General features: G+C 43.2%; 1 protein-coding gene across 5 annotated transcripts in view; it reads right to left on the reverse strand.

The window, feature by feature from the left end:
- LOC116058159 (vacuole membrane protein 1) overlaps positions 1–16,677 on the reverse strand; it is a 68,260-nt gene that overhangs the window by 29,699 nt on the left and 21,884 nt on the right. For all 5 annotated transcript variants that reach the window (XM_031310861.2, XM_031310859.2, XM_031310860.2 and 2 more), the window contains 2 exons: positions 9,473–9,706; positions 5,763–5,894 (listed from right to left, as the gene is read on the reverse strand). In XM_031310861.2, coding sequence (XP_031166721.1) covers positions 5,763–5,894; positions 9,473–9,706 — 366 coding nt within the window. The remainder of the gene's footprint in view (positions 1–5,762; positions 5,895–9,472; positions 9,707–16,677) is intronic.

Below are 16,677 nucleotides of genomic sequence, written 5' to 3' on the forward strand. Positions count from 1 at the left end.
AATTAAAGTGTCAGACAAGGAAAAATCTATGCATAGCCTATACACAAGTCTACACCCACGCACATTTTTTTCTCTCCCTCTTTCTGTGTTTTCTTTTTTTTTTTTCTCAATGAAAGTCTTTCACACAGAAGACACACATATCCGAAGGGACCGCGAGCCCCTCAACACGAAGATGGCTAAAGTTCATCTCATTAACTCCTGACAAGCCCGCGCCTGCTCTCTCTGGCACAGGAAGTGGAGTGATTAAGGAGTTCTGACGCAATAGTCCCCTTTCAAGAAAAAAGAAAAAAAAGAAGAGCTACGCATTCAAATCCATCCGATGCCCGCGCGCACGCACACACACACACACACACACACACACACACACACACAAAAATGCACCCCTGAGTCCACGTTGACAAATTCTTTAACAAGCTGTGGTTAAAGGGAAGCTGGTTTTACTCTGACTCACCCCCCTCCTTTCAAACAGTTTACTGGAAATAAAGAGGGAGGAGGAGGGAGGGGGCACTTTCAGAGAAGTCACGTGACAGGGCCGGGCAAACCACAGCACAGAGAGCCTTTGAGTGCAGTAGGCCAGGGGGGAAGGCAGGCATACGCCCAGCGCAGATGGCCCTGATTTGAGTTACAGGAGATACAATCCTGGGAGTTGGCAATCAAGAATTCACAGCATGTTAACCCCTTCCATGCCGGATGAAAAAAAAACAAAAAAACCACAAGCCAGGAAATAACTTAATTATCAAGTTACAAGCAATCATGGACACGGTCCATGCAGGATCCTCCGAGACGGTTTGTGTCGATACTGAGGATTCCTCTCCAGCACACCGAGCGCTCTAGCACTGAGCTAGAGATTTAAGAGGGGGGAAAAAAACTGATGTTCATGACATCAGTGTCTGGAGCCGTTAGAAAAAAGCATGACTTCATTATTCTTGAATAGCTCTGTTGAATGAATGAGAAAAAAAAAAACAGAGTGCTCTGCTGCTGTGCATCACGTGCACTTGTGGCAGGAAGTTGGCACGTGCAGGCTGGGAGAAATACCACTGGGTTTAAGTCAAACTGCTGGCACCTACAAACCTCTGTGACTTGAGCGGAGGGGACAAAGTCAGCATCTTAATCCGGCTCCGCCGCCACAGGGTGGAGTGTGTGTGTGTGTGTGGGAGAGAGTCTGAGCTTGTGTGTTTGGAGGTGGGTAGGGTTGAAGGGGGGTCACATCCTTATGGACAAAATTTAACCACTTCCTGTCTAATACACAATGATCCAACGATACCACAGTTTCTCCAATCCAATCCCAGTGTAGTCTGTTTCCACTTTGGCCTACTACCATTGATTTTCAGCTTTCAATCAAAACCTCTGACACAAATCCACAACAGATGAATGCCTCCGTGTCCACCTTAAAAAGGTGTAAAAAGTGGAAGTGAAAATCAGAGAGGTGTTGCGGGATCTCCTTGAGCGAAAGAGGGAACCCTGAGAACATCCGAGTAATGGTAAAAGCCCTGGCGAGAGAAAAAATGTTTCCGTATGTGGCAGGTCCTTGCTGGTGCTAGCAACCTGCCTCCAGATGCTGTCCAATCACACGAGTACACATTACATACATACACCCGGCTGCCAGATATCATCAGAGAGAGAGAAAGAGAGAGAGCAATGCACAGCGGGAGACGAACGGAGTGCGTGAGAAAGAACAGGAGCCTAGGCTGAGAAGGACAGAAAAAGAAATAATGTCAGAGAGAGAGAGAGCAAGACTGTGTAGTGAGACAGCAGCAAGCAGCGTCACTTCTAATCTGCCCTCGCAGGGATGCGAGACGAACAGGCGATGCTCCTCCTGCGTCACACTGTTAGTTTGTTTAGCTCTTAAATGTTGAGATGATCATTTAGACAAAATCTCCCCTTTCCCATGCCGCCCGTTTGTTGCTCTCTCCACTTTGTTTCTGCAGTTTTGGTGGGAAGCGCCACTTTATCAGTGATATAAGTGATGTCAGCGCTCTCCTCTCACACATGTGGTCCGAACACCAGGGCTGCCATTGGTGCCAACCTGCCCAGCTGTCCACAGCATTAGTAACAGTGGAACTTACAGCAGGTGCTGCACCCCTGCCCCTTGTTAACCAGCAGCAGCCGATTCTTCTCAACACATTTTTTGTGACTTCCTTTTTTCTGTTTCAGTATTAGTGTCTCAAAAGCTCACTTCAGTTTGTGTGCTGGGAGTCAGCTAAGCTATGCTAGTAATGAAAAAATGATGGGGATGCAATTTTTATCTTTAAAAGAAAAACGCTGTTTACACAAATACAGCACATCTACAGGGCCGAATGTATGATTTATACATTAAACATGATATCTAGGAACTGCACGTTTTTATTTTGAGAAAAAAAAGATAATTTTGTAAACATTTTTTATTAAGGGATGCTTAACATGCTGTTTGGACCAATAGTTACACACTGCAATATTAAGAGATCCAGGAAAGGCAGGAACAGCGTGAAGGAGTGTGTTTTGTGAGTATGTGATCCAGCCAAAGGCAAAATACCTACTGTGACACCAGTGATTGAGCTGTGGCCGGAAATGCATCATGGTTCAAAGAAAATGAAGTAATGCAATAAGGATTTCTCTGCAACTAGAAATGAATGCAGTAATTAATGGAAAGAACCAAGCCACTGGTTTGTTTCTAGAAAACCTAAACAACACGGAAAATCCTGATGGCATTTTGTCCACTTGTTCAAAACAAATGGCTAGAGTAGTTTTTGAAATATTTTTCCATTGTTTGACATGCTTTTTCATGGAACAGGATGTTGACGCAGAATGTAATAATTGAAATGATTTAAGTGATTTGACTGAAACTTAACTGAAAAAGAGATTGCTCATAAAATCTGGAATCAAAATTTGGATTAAACATAAATATGCTCTATCCTATAGTTCAGGTTATAACCTTGCAGAAAGAGAACATGGTGGCATTTTAAGAAAAACACATTATTTTTTGGTGACATTTTAGGCACATAGAGACAATTCATCCAGCGATACATAACAACACGGAAGACTTTTCATTTTATGGGACTAGATCAGAATACCTATGACTTGTTAGAATAAACTTTTTTCCCTTGTTTCTCTTTTCTTATGCATACACAAGCATGGCCTAATATATTAGGGGGACTTATTTCATCTTGCGACCAGAGGCATACTGCTGGTTTCAGGCATTTATTCTTGTTGAATGACGGCATTATCGAAGACAGCATGCAAGTACTGAACGATTCCCATCTAAACTATGGCTGGACTGTTACTAATCCTGTATGCATACTGAAAAGTGAAATAAATACTGTAAACAAAGTGAACTCTGAATCACTCAGTGATCCCTTGATATCTGGGACAATCTGATTAAAATAATAATTTATTTGTCTGCTACAGTTTATTTGCAAATACAAAAGTAAGGGATTGTGTTGTAAAGTTCAAAACCATGTATGGATGCAGTTGTTTTACCCCACTTGACCTGTCTGACTGTTTGACCCACACTGTTGGAGAAAGAAAAGCATTTCTGAGGATGAAGCCTGTGTCAGGACTGACAGGTCTGATGAAAAACCTTGATAAAACCACACGCATGTTTCCCCTCATTCCTTCTTCTCCATTCATAATCACAAGTGGGTGGAAAAATAAATATTTACAAAGACAAAAAAATTGTTGAAACATTTGCAGGGATGTTTGATATGAGAACATTTTTTTACAGGGAATTTCAAAATGAAGGGCCGGAAATGGCGGGAACATTTCACCCGCGTGTGTCATTGCTGTTCCCTTAGTCATAGTGTTGTGAAAGCAGTTGATTCCCACTGTAACATTGAGACACTGAGGTGGGGCTTAATCAGTGTTACACACACATGTAATAAAAACAACTTTTAAAGGGGAACTATGCAGTTTTTTAGCTTAATTTACCTTAACTGAACAGCTTTGGAGTCATTGGAATGGTTATATGACTTTTTCCGGGTTGAATGGTGGTCGTCCTCCCCCCTAGCGCCTGTGAGCGGAAAAACCACCCTTGCAACTTTTGGCTGGCGAGCCGCCGGACTCAGCGTCATGAAGTATGGCATGATATCAGGTCTCGCGATGTGACGAATTGCTTCACGGCACTGCACACATACAGGAACCAGCTAGCTATAAGAACAAGGTAGCGATGGAGTTTTTCACACTATCGTCATGGCTGAGCCGGCAAAAAAGAAGCAGAAAGCTAGGAAAGCATTGTCGGAGTAACAGAGAAAGAGGAAACGGCAGACTGACCGAGGGAGGAGTCAGACACGAGTAAACATCGGACCTGCGTTTTCAGAATGGGGAGAACAGAGACAAACAGAAGCCTGCAAATCCGATGCTGACCTGGCGTTCTTGCTGTTGCACTTGTAAGTATCTTTGGGATAAACTCTGTTTAATCTTTATATTTCTTGTTATTGTGACCTCAGGATGTTTGCTATTGTCTGTAAAGGTTTTTATTATGATCGTTTTATTATGATGTTACGGGCTTACTAGCTAGCTTACTAGCTGTCTACCTCAGTGGACATGGCTCCGTGCGTTCGCCGGCTTCTATGAAAACAAATGCACATGACCAGAGGGAGAAGATGGGAGGGGGGAGAGTCGCCAACGAGTTTTTACAACAGTGTTGCCAAATATCTATTCTGAAGCTGTAGGAGGAGCTCTATAGAGAAACCTGCAAGTAAAAAGCGAGAAAACAGCAAAGAAATTGCCAAAACTGCAAACCCCTTTAAGGTTTAAATTGAAGATTGTAACGGCCGATTTTGAAAAATACTAAAACTCAACATAGGGTGCACCAGGTGTGTGTGTGTGTGTGTGTGAGGAGAGAAACGTGACAGTAAATAAGGGCAATACAAAGTAAAGACTCACACACTGAGCTGAAATGGAAACACTGCGCTGCAACATGTGTCATTCGGTTTAAAGCTATAGTGCGTAGTTTCTGTCTCTCCCCCATGAGGAATTCTAAGTAATGACAACACTGTCGGCGCGTCCACATGATACAAGCCTTCTGTGGTCGCGCACGCGCCCCCACCCCTTTGCCACGCAGTTGCAAATAGCCAAGGCGGACACGGAGGATTAAAAAAACATGGACTCTTCAGAAGAGGTAATTATCTTCACTTGAGTTTCTACGAGCGAAAGTCACCGGACGCCACAAACTTCTGAACATAGCCACACTGAGAAATACAGAGAGAGTTGTGTGGAGCTGATTAGCTTTGTAGCAACTCATTTGGCAATGGCTTGAATGTAACGGACGTTCATTAATATCAAAAAGTGACGCACTGGAGCGGCCTCTAGCTCACCCAGTAAGAGCGTTCGCCCCATGTTGGCTGAGTCCTGCAGCGGCCTGGGTTCGAATCCGACCTGCGGCCCTTTGCTGCGTGTCATCCCCCATCTCTCTCCCCCTTTCACATCTATCAAACTGTCACTATAATAAAGGGAAAAGCCCCAAAAAATAATCTTTAAAAAAAAAGTGACGCACTAAAGCTTTAAAGGTATTCATTTTTAAGGATTCTGTTATTCTACAGTATTTAAAAACTTATATCTAAATCCCAATGATTATACAAAGAGTCGAATATTCGGGTACCATATCATGATAGATACCGTTAGGCCCGTGCTTCAAATTATACGGTGAATATTTTAGGCCGTACCGCCCAGCCCTAGGTAGAAGTTAAAGTTATAGCTCTACAAGATGAGCGTTTGAGGGTGTGAGGGGTGTTAAATAACAGAGGGTGATGAAGGGGCTGAAGATGATGCAGGGAGCAGTGTGTCACCTGTGTTGACTGGGTCTGGTCCAGAATCTCCTCAAACCTCTGGTAGTCCTCGTCGTCGGGGTCGGTCCCGGACAGCCTTGCTGCCCGTGCCATGAAGTAGGGAGGAAGCTCTCCTATAGCTGTACCTGCACCCTGCTCACACAGAAACACAGACGCACAAAGGGAGATTGTTAATTACTGCTACTCAGCTGTTCGTAGTTCACTGTTTACAGTACCCTCATGGTGTGCTTCTATACATCGCTTTGGCAGCACAGGCTTGTGTCCCAACTGCCAATAAATCTGAATTCCACATAGCAAGAAAGAGAAGGATGTTAGTAGTTGTTTATTTGTATCAATTTTATCAAATTGTATTCAAATGCTGTGGCTGAATTTATTGCGTTAAATTGTATTTTTTATCATGCATTGTGTAGTTTAGTTATAACAATGCTATATGTGTCTTAATGTCATGCTAATTATTATAACAACCATATTACCATGGTTCCTGGGGGGTTAATGGAGCAAAAATATCATTATCCACTATCCTAAGGAGCTTTCACCGCTTGACGTCTGGGATCGTGCGATCAGAGCACTTAATGGGAATAAAACGGAAAAGATTTACGAGAATGAAAATCCCGCAGATTATTAAACAATCATGGATACATAAAACACAGGTCCAGGGAAGGTGAAAAACCAGATGCCACTTCTAAACAGCATATCAACACACTGCATCGCTAGCTGCTCTGTTCCAATCTGCTTTGGACATGTGGAATGCAGTGTTTCTGGAAAATTTAAGAAGTGCTAACAAGCCCAGGGGGTTCTAAAGGAACCAAGATATCAATATCTGACAGCCAAAAGGAGCTTGTAGCTATAAAGTGGTGGAGCCTGTGTGGTTGAGAAGGGGCTTAACAGGAAGAAAGCGGAAGTGATTTGAGGAAAAATAAATCCTCAGCACTTGGTCGGTTCACCAAGTTCATACCGCCAAAACATGAGGACGGGGGGAATGAGGGGTGAGGGGGTGAGGGCTACAGACTTAATTAACACAATGAAAACAGCCGCCAAGAAATGCTGTGTTTTTGGAGTTGCTCACAGCTCATTACTTTAATGTTTCCAGGCACAGGGGGAGAGTAGGGGTGCAAGGGGGTTGAGAGAAGACGCTAAAGATACAGTTAATGCAAGTTACAATTACAGATGGCATATAGATAATTTCAAGCCCCAACACATCCCGAGCATACGCAGATGCACTGAAATTAAAGAAAATGAAAGATTTGAACTAATATTCAGTTGTTTAGGAGGAAGAAGAACATAACTAACTAATCACAGCCATATTACTTGTATGTTGCTGGATGGCTGAGCCAGAAGATGATTAGTGGGTAGTTAGCAACCATGGCAGCGACAACAAGCCCAAACAATCATTCTCAGAAGGCGGTGCTATCCCAAAACCTGGCAGACTGCATCTTTAATGTGGACACCCTGTTCTCTTGTTAACACTGCAGCCTTTGATGAAATCTGCCAGTTTTTTTCTCATAATGGAGACGTGCCCTAATCTCCCTGGCAGCTGCTCCATTCAATAGCTCTGCCTCTGTTTGTGAGTGTGCATGCGCCTGTGTGTGTGTGTGTGTTTGTGTAGGGGGCTTTGAAACTGTGGGTGCAACAGGTGCCTTCAACTGTAGAGCTGACAGGCCTAACCCGAGGCCATGCCTGGCTGGGGTTACAAGGGTGTGGTGGTGAGTGGGTGGTGGTGAATCCAATGGGATTGGGTGGCACACACACCCACAAACACAGACTCCAATATCACACCTCAGAGCATGGTGCTGCTGCTGGTGGTGTGGCTGTGGCTTGGCTCAGAGAAACTTTTATTCCAGTCTGAAGCCAGAAAAACTAACATGCTGCACCAATAAATCACACACACACACACACACACACACACACACACACACACACACACACACACACACACACACACACACACACACACACACGGATGTATATTAAGACGGGCTGTGTCTCATACAACAACATAAAGCCATTATATAATAAGGGGTGAAAGGTGAGGGTCACAGTATCATTTATTACAGTATAATTATTTGATATAGGATTAGTGAGGATATAGTGAATGAGTATCATCAATAAAAGGCCTTTACTAGGTATTGTAGTACAAATGTGTAGTTTTGAATGATTCCAATAAATGTAAACCTTTTTTATTACGTGTGTGTGTGTGTGTGTGTGTGTGTGTGTGTGTGTGTGTGTGTGTGTGTGTACAGTTAATGTATTACAGACAATAAGGAAGCCTGGGGACCAATTACAGTAGAGAGCAGGTTGTTAAAAGCCTGCCTGGTTCCTGTAAAACTCCTGGTAGAGAAGAAGCAGCTGATGATCTGTATTTCCCCTCACCTCAGCCCCGTCCATATTATGCAGAACAGGGAAACAGATTACAACGAATGATAAAAGTCACATCACATGTCAGTGACCAAGTTCTCTTTTCTTATTGTTTGGCAGTTCTGCCTTTCTCATGAAGGACAAAAAGTAAATTGCCGGTAACAGTGGAGATGAAAAGTGTTGTGTGTTACAAAGAATTCTATAATGGATAAGACTTCTAGATCATTGTGGCACACGCATGTTTTGTATGTGTCCTGTGTGTGTGTGTGTGTGTGTGTGTGTGTGTGTGTGTGTGTGTGTCAGTAGCAAAAGCCATTGTCATAGTTATTCTAAGGCATGTGTGACTCATTGATAAACCACCAGAGCTCAGACTCTAAGTGTAACTAGACACCAAGATAGAAGGCTGTTCTTTGCTTAAATTCAAGCTTTAAACAGATAAGCTGGCATTACAAAGTTTAGCATGCTATTTTTTTTATATATATTTCTACTTTGAAGTAGGACAATGTTTCTGTTCTGGCCCTGAAAAAAAGGTTTTAGATTAAAAATATTTCATCTTTCTCAGCAGCCACAAGGCTGGTTAGAGGTGTGAAACCACCAGCACTGCATGGGGGAAATTCACGATAAGGAGCTGGGGGTTTCCAAGCAAATGAGTTATCAATGAATACATTTGCATGCACATTTGTATGCAAATTTGGATCATTTCTAGCTTGAGTCTTTACTGGTGAAGATACTGCAGAAAAATAATAAACAAATATTCGACAGTGACCATGATTCTAAAATTAGGGTGCAAGGACCACAGAGGGAGCTCTAAAAGATTTAAATAATTATTTGTATTATGATGTTAACAAAGAGCATACACAGGAATGGCCAGGTTTCTCATCATTTTCACTGTATTGCACTTCATAAATTGCATGTTAACTAAGAAAAAAAATCATGGTCTGATGTGTGCACCTAATTTGAAATCCTTGGCATGTATAGTTTGATGCTGCCCCTTCAATTTTGTTAAGTTTCATGTTTCTACCACCCTCTGTCTAATGACCCCTTTTGAAACCTACTGGATAAATTCAAAAGTGCATGGTGGTCAATCTGAAAACATGACTGTTTTTGTTAGTGCCTGAGAAACATTATTAGGAAGGAAACAGAACATATGAGGTTTTCACCCAGCAGCAACGATATTTCAAAGCATGCACTCTAAATACTAGTCAAAGCTGTGGTGAATGTGCAAGGTCAATACAAACTGCGACCAAAACTGAGCCATGAGAAATGTTTATAAAAGCTTAACTCTGTGCAGATCCTGCAGCCGCCTGCTCTTTAGCTGTTCCTACATGCACAGCCAATCTGTAACAGGCACTCACCCACATACAAGCTTCCAGGCGGACTTTGGAGATGATGGTCCAGAGAGAGATGCTTCCCTGGATGGCAGCTGAACCCACCGCCGCCGCAGCCTCCACGCCCACCTGCTCAGCATCAGAGTCTGGTGCTGGTGAGTTCTGCTGGGGACAGACTATTTGGTCTGGATAAGGCGGTTCGGGGAAATCCACAGAGCCACATTCATAGGCGGCCAAGGTCACTGATGCTATGTGTGGTCCCTGAGAAATAGAGACAGAAAGACAAAGAGACAGGCAGAGAAAGAGGAAGATGAAGAGAAAAAGAGAAAAGGAGTTAATATAGAGTGGGAGTTGAGTCCACCTGTCGGAAATAGTTTTGAGTCAGAGGAAGACCCCTTTGTTATTAGCATAGGGAGAAAATGACAGATGTGAGTCAAATACTGATTGATAACATGAAGACAGTTATATGTGGGCCAGTGTCTAGGCTGTCTCCTGTAGTTCCTACAGCAGTGGAACCCTTCCTCAGCTTTTCACTGGCACAAAGACTGGATGTGCCTTCTGCTTTCCTTTCTGTATGAGTTACATAGGCCCTTAGGAAATGGAGAAAAACACATAACTATGATTAAAACGATGCTGCTTCATGCAGTTTCAAAGTCTACAGGAGAAGTGTCAACAGATTAAGAGTGGAGGGCCCCAGGTGGAAACAATCAAGGGCGGAAACCAAAGCTGGGGTGTAGAAACCATTTGGCACGCACGCACGCACGCACGCACGCACGCACGCACGCACGCACGCACGCACGCACGCGCACACACACACACACACACACACACACACACACACACACACACACACACACACACACACACACACACACACACACACACACACACACACACACACACACCTGTGTACTCATTCACTCAAACAAATGAACCTCAAAGACATGGCAAGGAAAAACAATGGCAAGCTGAAAATATGCAGTGTTCCAATAGTACAGGGGATGATTCTCCCCACCTTGCCCAGGTGACATGCACATAGACACACAACAGAGTGCAGCCATCTGCCCCAGGAGGGTAATGATAATGAAGAAAAGAGCAGCAGAAAGAGGAGCGCGCTCAAAACTCAAGACTCTCTTCTTCCCGTTGTAAGAATGAGACATTAGCATACTTAAGGACCCGATGTCCTTGATAGGGCCTGGTCTGGTTTACATTTCTGGCACTTGTTTATTTACTCGCTTCAATAAGGCTTCCAGTGAGAAAACAGAAAAATCAAAGGAAGGAAGAGAGGTACAGGGTGGATTTGTGTTGTTGTTCAAGTCCTAAAACAAGTCATCCCAATATCCACTATGGCACTCCCAGTAGAGAGGGACTCCTAAGGCAACACACACACACACACACACACCTGTTTTGAAGGGTGATTTCATGCAGCAACCCTGTTAAGAGTTAAATTAATTTTGGTCAAAGCAAAAGTGTGAAAAAAACAATTCCTGTGAAAACTATGCTATTCTTGAAGCATAAATTCCCTTATCAAAGTTTCTTGTCTGAGAGGACATTCTTTGTACAAATGACCCTTGGCCATTCTACACTGACTCATTATGAGAATAAGGTTGATAACATCATCTGAGAGCACAATATTTGAAGTTTTACACTGAACAGGATCCAGTCAGGAAGAAAATGTCAAGTAACTTTGTATTTCCTCTGTAAGAACACACGTCACACACTGAACAATGATCTAGATGGATCTGAAAGAGTGACAGAGATGATTAAACAACTCAGTAACAATACTGTAATACCTGCAAATAAAGGCAGGCCCTGTGAGTGGGTCCTGTGTACTCCGTCTACTGTCTATTCTATGTGTTTACTCATGTGTATGTATGCAAAGAAAGGGTGCTCCCAGTGACGCACTGGGGCAGTTTGGCATTACGCAATGTAGCACCAAAACAATTTGGCAAACATGGGGTGGGGCTGGAACTTCCAGAGCTGCCTAGGACAAAGCAGGACAGGACAAGACGGGACGTGGGAGGGCAGGACAGTTGCCTGTGAGGCAACAGGAAACAGCAATGTCTTCTCTAGGTACAATGCACTCCCTTTAGATGATATAGATTAGTTTCTATATACACTGTAGTAGTAAGCAGGCACAGTCACATTCACATTAATACTTAAAGGGATACTTCACCGATTTACCATTAAGCTTTGTATCAGTAGAAACGCGGTAGTATTTTCGAATGACCGTGCTTCCCTCCCTCATGTCCCCCTGAGACGAGAGATCTCTGTATTGTGGGTCTGGAAAAAATCTTCCGATGACAGAAAACGACAATTTTTGTGTCATCGGAAGATTTTTTTGCCCAGAGGCAATGGATTACAGCCAGTAGTAGGAGCTACTTCTGCATGTTTTCAACCCACCCATAGGGGGTTGAACTGTCGTCTTTACCCGAAGCTTGCCGAAGCAAAACGAGTGTCAGCCATCTTGAAGCTTCGCTAAACAGGCTAGTCTTTTCAGCAGCAAACTTTTACAACAGTTATGTGCATTCAAACTACCGCACATGTGTACCACCGGGATACATTGGTACGGATCGGAGAATATGCAGGAAACTTTATTACAGACGGAATACTCGACACTACGCAAGCTTCGCCTGCTACGGAGACCAGCACCTCAGCCTGCGGTGTCGCCCGATGCTGCTAGCCGGGGAAAGGGACCTCAACAGCGGCGTGCAGGAGTTCGAGGCGAGCTAGGTGGAAAGCTAACACTAGCCGGCCACCTGTTCCATCAATCCTGCTTGCAAGTGTCCGCTCATTAGACTATAATAATAATAAACATAAATAATAAACAATAAACAATAAACTGGACTACATCCAACTTCAACAAAACTCCCAACGCGAGTTCAGACTGCTGTGTTTTTGTTGTTGTGGAAACATGGCTGAACAACAGTGTACCAGACTATCCAGCTACCAGGCCGGCTGCTCTGTCGCCGGGTAAGACTAGTGGAGGTGGGCTGTGTTAACACGGACTGGTGCAAAAATGGTTTGCTTGTATCCAACAATAGGCGTCGATTTCGGTGGGGACGGTGGGTACGCGTACCTACCAGATTTCGTCATGAGTCATTTTGTACCCACCACTTTTTTGAAAACCTCGAGCTCAATTTAGTTAAAAAAAAAAGTCCATAACACATATAATTCTTGAGCGACAGATGCCAAAAAATCCACAACAATCTCTATCCCCACAGGGCAGGCACAGCCACAGCCGCTCTGCTGCTGCGCTGGCTGCACGCTTCTCTGTTCACTACACTGCCTGTCGGGACATTCTGCTTAACGTGAAAAAGAGCTTAACGTGGTTTAATGTACCTAAACAACGATCAATGATCACCAAATTTCTCATGGCCATATCTTGTAATGAACACTTACGCCTGTCAAAAGAACTAAACCGAAATCCAACGATTATATAAGTTTAATAATAATTATTAAATTTAATCTCACATTAGCGTTGTCTTCTTCATTGGCGCCTATGGCGAGGAAAAAGCTTGTACCTATAAACAATGATTACCAAATTTCTCTCTCATATTGCTTCTCATAACCACTGAAAACTGTCAAAAAATCTAACCAGAAATGTTTTGATGATTGGTCATTGTTTAGGTACATTAAACCACGTTAAGCTTTTTCACGTTATGACTTATAAACCCCATGAGAACCGTGGGGAGTCAACCCACAGCCGCTCCGCTGCCCTGCTGAAAATGTGAAGCAGAAACGCTTAATGTCAGATAACGTCCATAATAATTGGACTTTGGGTTAGATTTTTTGACAGTTTTCAGTGGTTATGTGGAGCAATATGAGAGAGACATTTGGTAATCATTGATCATTGTTTACGTACATTAAACCACGTTTTTATTAATTAGTAAGCTACAGGACAGCGTCTTTCAGAACATGAGCAGCGCGAAAGAGAAAAAAAAATGAATGCGTCATTGTACCCAGCACTTCTGGAAATGTACTTCCGAATGCGTCTCTGTCCCCAGCACATTTCAAACCAAACTGACGCCAATGTATCCAACTAACTGCTAACTGCTGGTGGAGTTTGTGACTGTTCACTGCTGACCATTCTACATTCCACGCAAATTTACGGCTGTTTATACTCGGTGTTTACAGCCCACCAAGCGCTAATGCTAGTATGCGTTAGCTGAACTTTACGGAGCATATAATGTGTGTGCACTGAATGTAGCCTGTTTCGTATGTCGTTTTTATATAATGTCGTTTTTATATATTTTAAATATGTAACACCACTTGAGCCACGGTGAAACGTTTCGTGTATATGGTTGAAATGACAATAAAACACACTTGAGTTGAGTTGACTGTCTCACTGTCTGTCTGTAAACGGTAGGCGTGGCTTGGGAGTGGACTCTAAAGCAGCACAGCAAGTGCATTCTGGGATTTGGTGTCTTTCATCCACATGTGCCAAAAACACATTTTCTGGCTTTTCTCGGCCTAGAAGCCACCAATTTCTAAAAAAAAAAAAAAAAATCACATTTCTACTACATAAGTGACCCAATTTAAAGATATATTCATCTTTCCAACAATGAAATATCCCTTTAAAAAGCACTACCAGGGGAATTGTCTAATGTTCACACACTTGTTTTCTTACAAAAGCAAAAGACAAATCTTTAGTAACCTAAAGAAACTCCCAGCACTGACCCAGTCAGATTAGATACTCCCCAGCCACACACACACACACACACACACACACACACACACACACACACACACACACACACACCTCAACCAGAATGTATGTGTGGCCAAGAAACACTATATTCCTTTTGTTCAAACCTTCCAACTCTATCTCAGGTAATGTACTGTTTACCAAACACACATACAGTAGACAGCCTGCCAAAGGAGTGTTGCGTGACCCTTGAGTACCTGCTCTCTCTCATTCTTTCTCTCTGTCTAATGCTGTGTCACTGCTTCTCACCTTACACAAAAGCCCAGCCCTCATGTTGTCCTTGTGATTCACTATTCATCTGCAGCCCATCCCCCAACATACAAGTAGCTGCTCTGTCTTATTTTGTTTCTGATTTGATGACACACATGGACAAACAGGCACAATACAATCCACACATTTCACCTCCTAAAAAGGTACAGATGGTGATTAATATCAGGAAAAAAAATGCAAACAGTGGATTCCATTAACACAAAGTTTAGGAGTGCAATACTAATGATTTAGTTTGAAGTTCCTGTGACGTGACGGTTCCAGTCTATGGTTCAGACTCAAACACACGGAGCTCCGAAGCGGACCTGTGTGTCGCTTAGTGTCCACTCTCTCTGTAAAAATAGAGATGAGCAGCGTGGCTTCCGTAGTCTGTGCAGCTTCAGGTTTATAAAGGACGCACTCTGCTGTGGGCATGCTGCGGTAGATGTTACGCGTTTGTACTCCGTGAATTTCTGCCATAGTTTCAGTTTCCCACCCCCGATGTAGAGCAGCGTACAGCCACTTCCCTGAACTTTGTGTCATTCAGAGACCAGAGACCCAAACGGGGCTCTGTGTCTGTCAGAAGGTCTGAGATCTACCGTATCAGCAGAGCAATCACGTAATGCACAGCAGACTATGGTGCAGGTGGATTATTTTCTGAAATATAGTGACTGTATTTTTGTAATAGCCTATTATCACTTTATTTTTCTCAAAATATCACGACTCCAAATCACAGAGAGCACAGATGAGATATATTTTGAATGTGCACAAAGTTTTGAACATGAGCAGAAATCTTGCTCAAACACATCTGAAATATTACAGTCCAGGGGTTTATTAAAATGAAAAAATGTATCATTGCGGTGATATGACGAAAATCTTTTAAACTGACCTTTGTCGATCTTTGTCGATCTGAAATTAAGTAAGATTCAGCAACTGTATGGCCTATTTCTCGCTTAAAATGTTTTTAGAAACACGTTTCGGTGAACTATTTTTGTAAAATACGAGATCGTATTTCGAACAAGCCGCCATTACTATCGGCTGGAGAAGCCAGACCCATGTGACGCGTTGTCATTTCCGGTTTTCATTTTTTGTATTATGTCTCGCGCACGCGCAGAACGTACGCTCAAGACGGCGTTGCTTTGGTGTGTTCCAAGGCACTTTTTGGACCTCGGGGAGCCAACTGATCAGTCCGACTGCCTTTTCTGCCGACGCTCAGCTGTCGGGTTAGTGTGTCAGGGGCTTAAGAGAGTGTTCAGCGGTAGATAGTGCAGATTATAGAAATGTGTGTATGCTATCTTCAGCACAAACGGATTCCGGCAGCATGCCTCAAATCCTGGATGCTGAGTGAGGCACGTCACATCTGCTGGTCGCAGGGTGAGCTCCTCGACCAGCGACCAAAATGCACTCACTTCCCTACAGCACAAGGTCTCCACCGCAGTTTCGGCACCACACACACAAGCACCTGCCAAACACAACGACACATTTTCACCGGAGGAAGAGGTAAACGCTTAGAAATAAACACTAGACAAATATGTTGTAACTGGAGCTAGTAGGCTAACATCAAAACGTGGGATAATTGAAAATGTGTTTACAACGTCGGGGGAAAGATTTAATTAGGGATTATCTTGGGATTATCAAAGGTGGGACTGGCAAGTAAGCCCATAGCTAGCATGATGCCTTCTATTTCTACATCTAGGTAAGTTTACTGGTACTTATCTGAACTAACGACATGATCACTGTCACTAGATATAAAGAAAACGTTGACTTTCACTCTGTGCTATACACTGACAGTAAAAACAATTTGTCGTTATTGTATGCACTGCTGCACTGCTGCGCTGCTAAATGATAGCACCTCACCAGGACACTTCACCAACTCTCCACTCATTTTCCTCGGACAATTCCTCATTCGCCCTCTCACGTCTGACAGGTTCGAAATTATACGGCTGCGGGCCATCATACATGTTATTAGTGGTTCTTGCCACTTCTTCCTCATTCCAGTCAGTCGCCATAGTTCTAGTACTAGGCTGAGGCTAGTCTCTTCCACGTCTCCCCAAAGTTACGTCATCACAGAATTGCGTTAAAAAAACAACGCTAATACCAAAAACGAGAAAAACTGGCCTTTAACACCATTTGGAGACATTTTTAAAATGATATACATATCTCGAGTGCTTTATGTACCCATTAATCGACAGTGGTGATTAACCTGCAACATGGGCTTTAACCTCTATCCTAGACATGTGACAGGGATTGGCTATGAGCACAGCAGTTGCTAAAGCAC

Source organism: Sander lucioperca, chromosome 13, assembly GCF_008315115.2.
Source record: "Sander lucioperca isolate FBNREF2018 chromosome 13, SLUC_FBN_1.2, whole genome shotgun sequence".
In the NCBI taxonomy this organism is placed as follows: Eukaryota; Metazoa; Chordata; class Actinopteri; order Perciformes; family Percidae; genus Sander; species Sander lucioperca.